The 932-nt window shown below is 41.8% G+C and overlaps 1 protein-coding gene across 1 annotated transcript; it reads right to left on the bottom strand.

The window, feature by feature from the left end:
- Nucleotides 1-217: 217 nt before the first annotated feature.
- On the bottom strand, nt 218-746 carry LOC113473227 (intraflagellar transport protein 140 homolog; the record flags this gene model as incomplete). The annotated part of the gene is made up of 2 exons (XM_026832944.1): nt 708-746; nt 218-436 (listed from the first exon to the last, which is right to left on the bottom strand). Coding segments are annotated over exons 1-2 (258 nt in total), but the record flags the coding sequence as incomplete, so codon positions are not given.
- Between the last annotated feature and the right edge of the window lie 186 nt (nt 747-932).

The following is a 932-nucleotide window of genomic DNA, read 5'->3' as shown; positions in this document are numbered from 1 at the left end:
CCCGGTAGCCATGAATATAAAGCATGTAGGTATCCTTAAAGAAATGAAAACGAATTTGGGCCTTCACAGATTCAAACGTTAAAAAAAAGAAGAAAAAATAACAGTTTTTTATGGCCTTAACTTTTACCAATGGTCATTCACCTTCGTTCCGAGTTGTTGTTGTTATTATTAGATTAGTTTGAAGGCATCAATGCGTTTAAGGTAGGTGAGAGTTTACCTGAGCACAAGACACATAAAAATTGGCCAACAAGTGCGGTGCTTTGCCCTTGCTATAGAAGCTGATGATACTCTTGAGTAGTTCAGGCTGAGATTTCCAATCCGAGGACTGCAAATAGTTGGCAGCCATGACGTAGATTTCTTTCATGCGAGACACGCCAGCGAAGAAGATAATCTTATCAGTATCTCCTGACTTGAGAAGACACTTCATGGCTTTGATCTGAAACACGAGACCAGAGTTGGAAAGCGTTAGCTTTTTTTTTTCTCCTTCAATTTTCGAGAGAGGGAAATATAACAACAAAGGTCTTATCACACTGAAATCGAAGAGAGCGGCAGTATAGTATAGGGCGAAGAAGAAGGGCAGTATAGGAGAAAGCTAACCGTTCTAAGAACAAACCCTATCTGTTTTCGTTCATTCACGGGAATCGAATCCGTGACTCAGCGCTTACAAGGTAAGCGTTCTGGCATCCAAGCTAAGTAGGCTGGCTTACCTTATCCCCACCAAAGTAAAGCTGTATCCACACATACATAGTTGACGGCCGTCAATCGACGAGTTGAATCTATGTTGTTGTTGTAGCGGCTTTAGCTTTCCCCGAATGGTGATGGCAGATTAAAGAGAATATATCTTTTTGTATCTGCCATACACCAGGGTGATGGTCTCTAGCCTTGGTTAATAGGCTCGTCCTGAACCGCAGTCAACCATCTATGTTGTCAAG

Source organism: Diaphorina citri, unplaced genomic scaffold, assembly GCF_000475195.1.
Source record: "Diaphorina citri unplaced genomic scaffold, Diaci psyllid genome assembly version 1.1 scaffold19796, whole genome shotgun sequence".
Taxonomy (NCBI): domain Eukaryota; kingdom Metazoa; phylum Arthropoda; class Insecta; order Hemiptera; family Psyllidae; genus Diaphorina; species Diaphorina citri.
The sequence above is the reverse complement of the archived record's forward strand: the minus strand, read 5'-3'. Positions and strand labels throughout refer to the sequence as shown.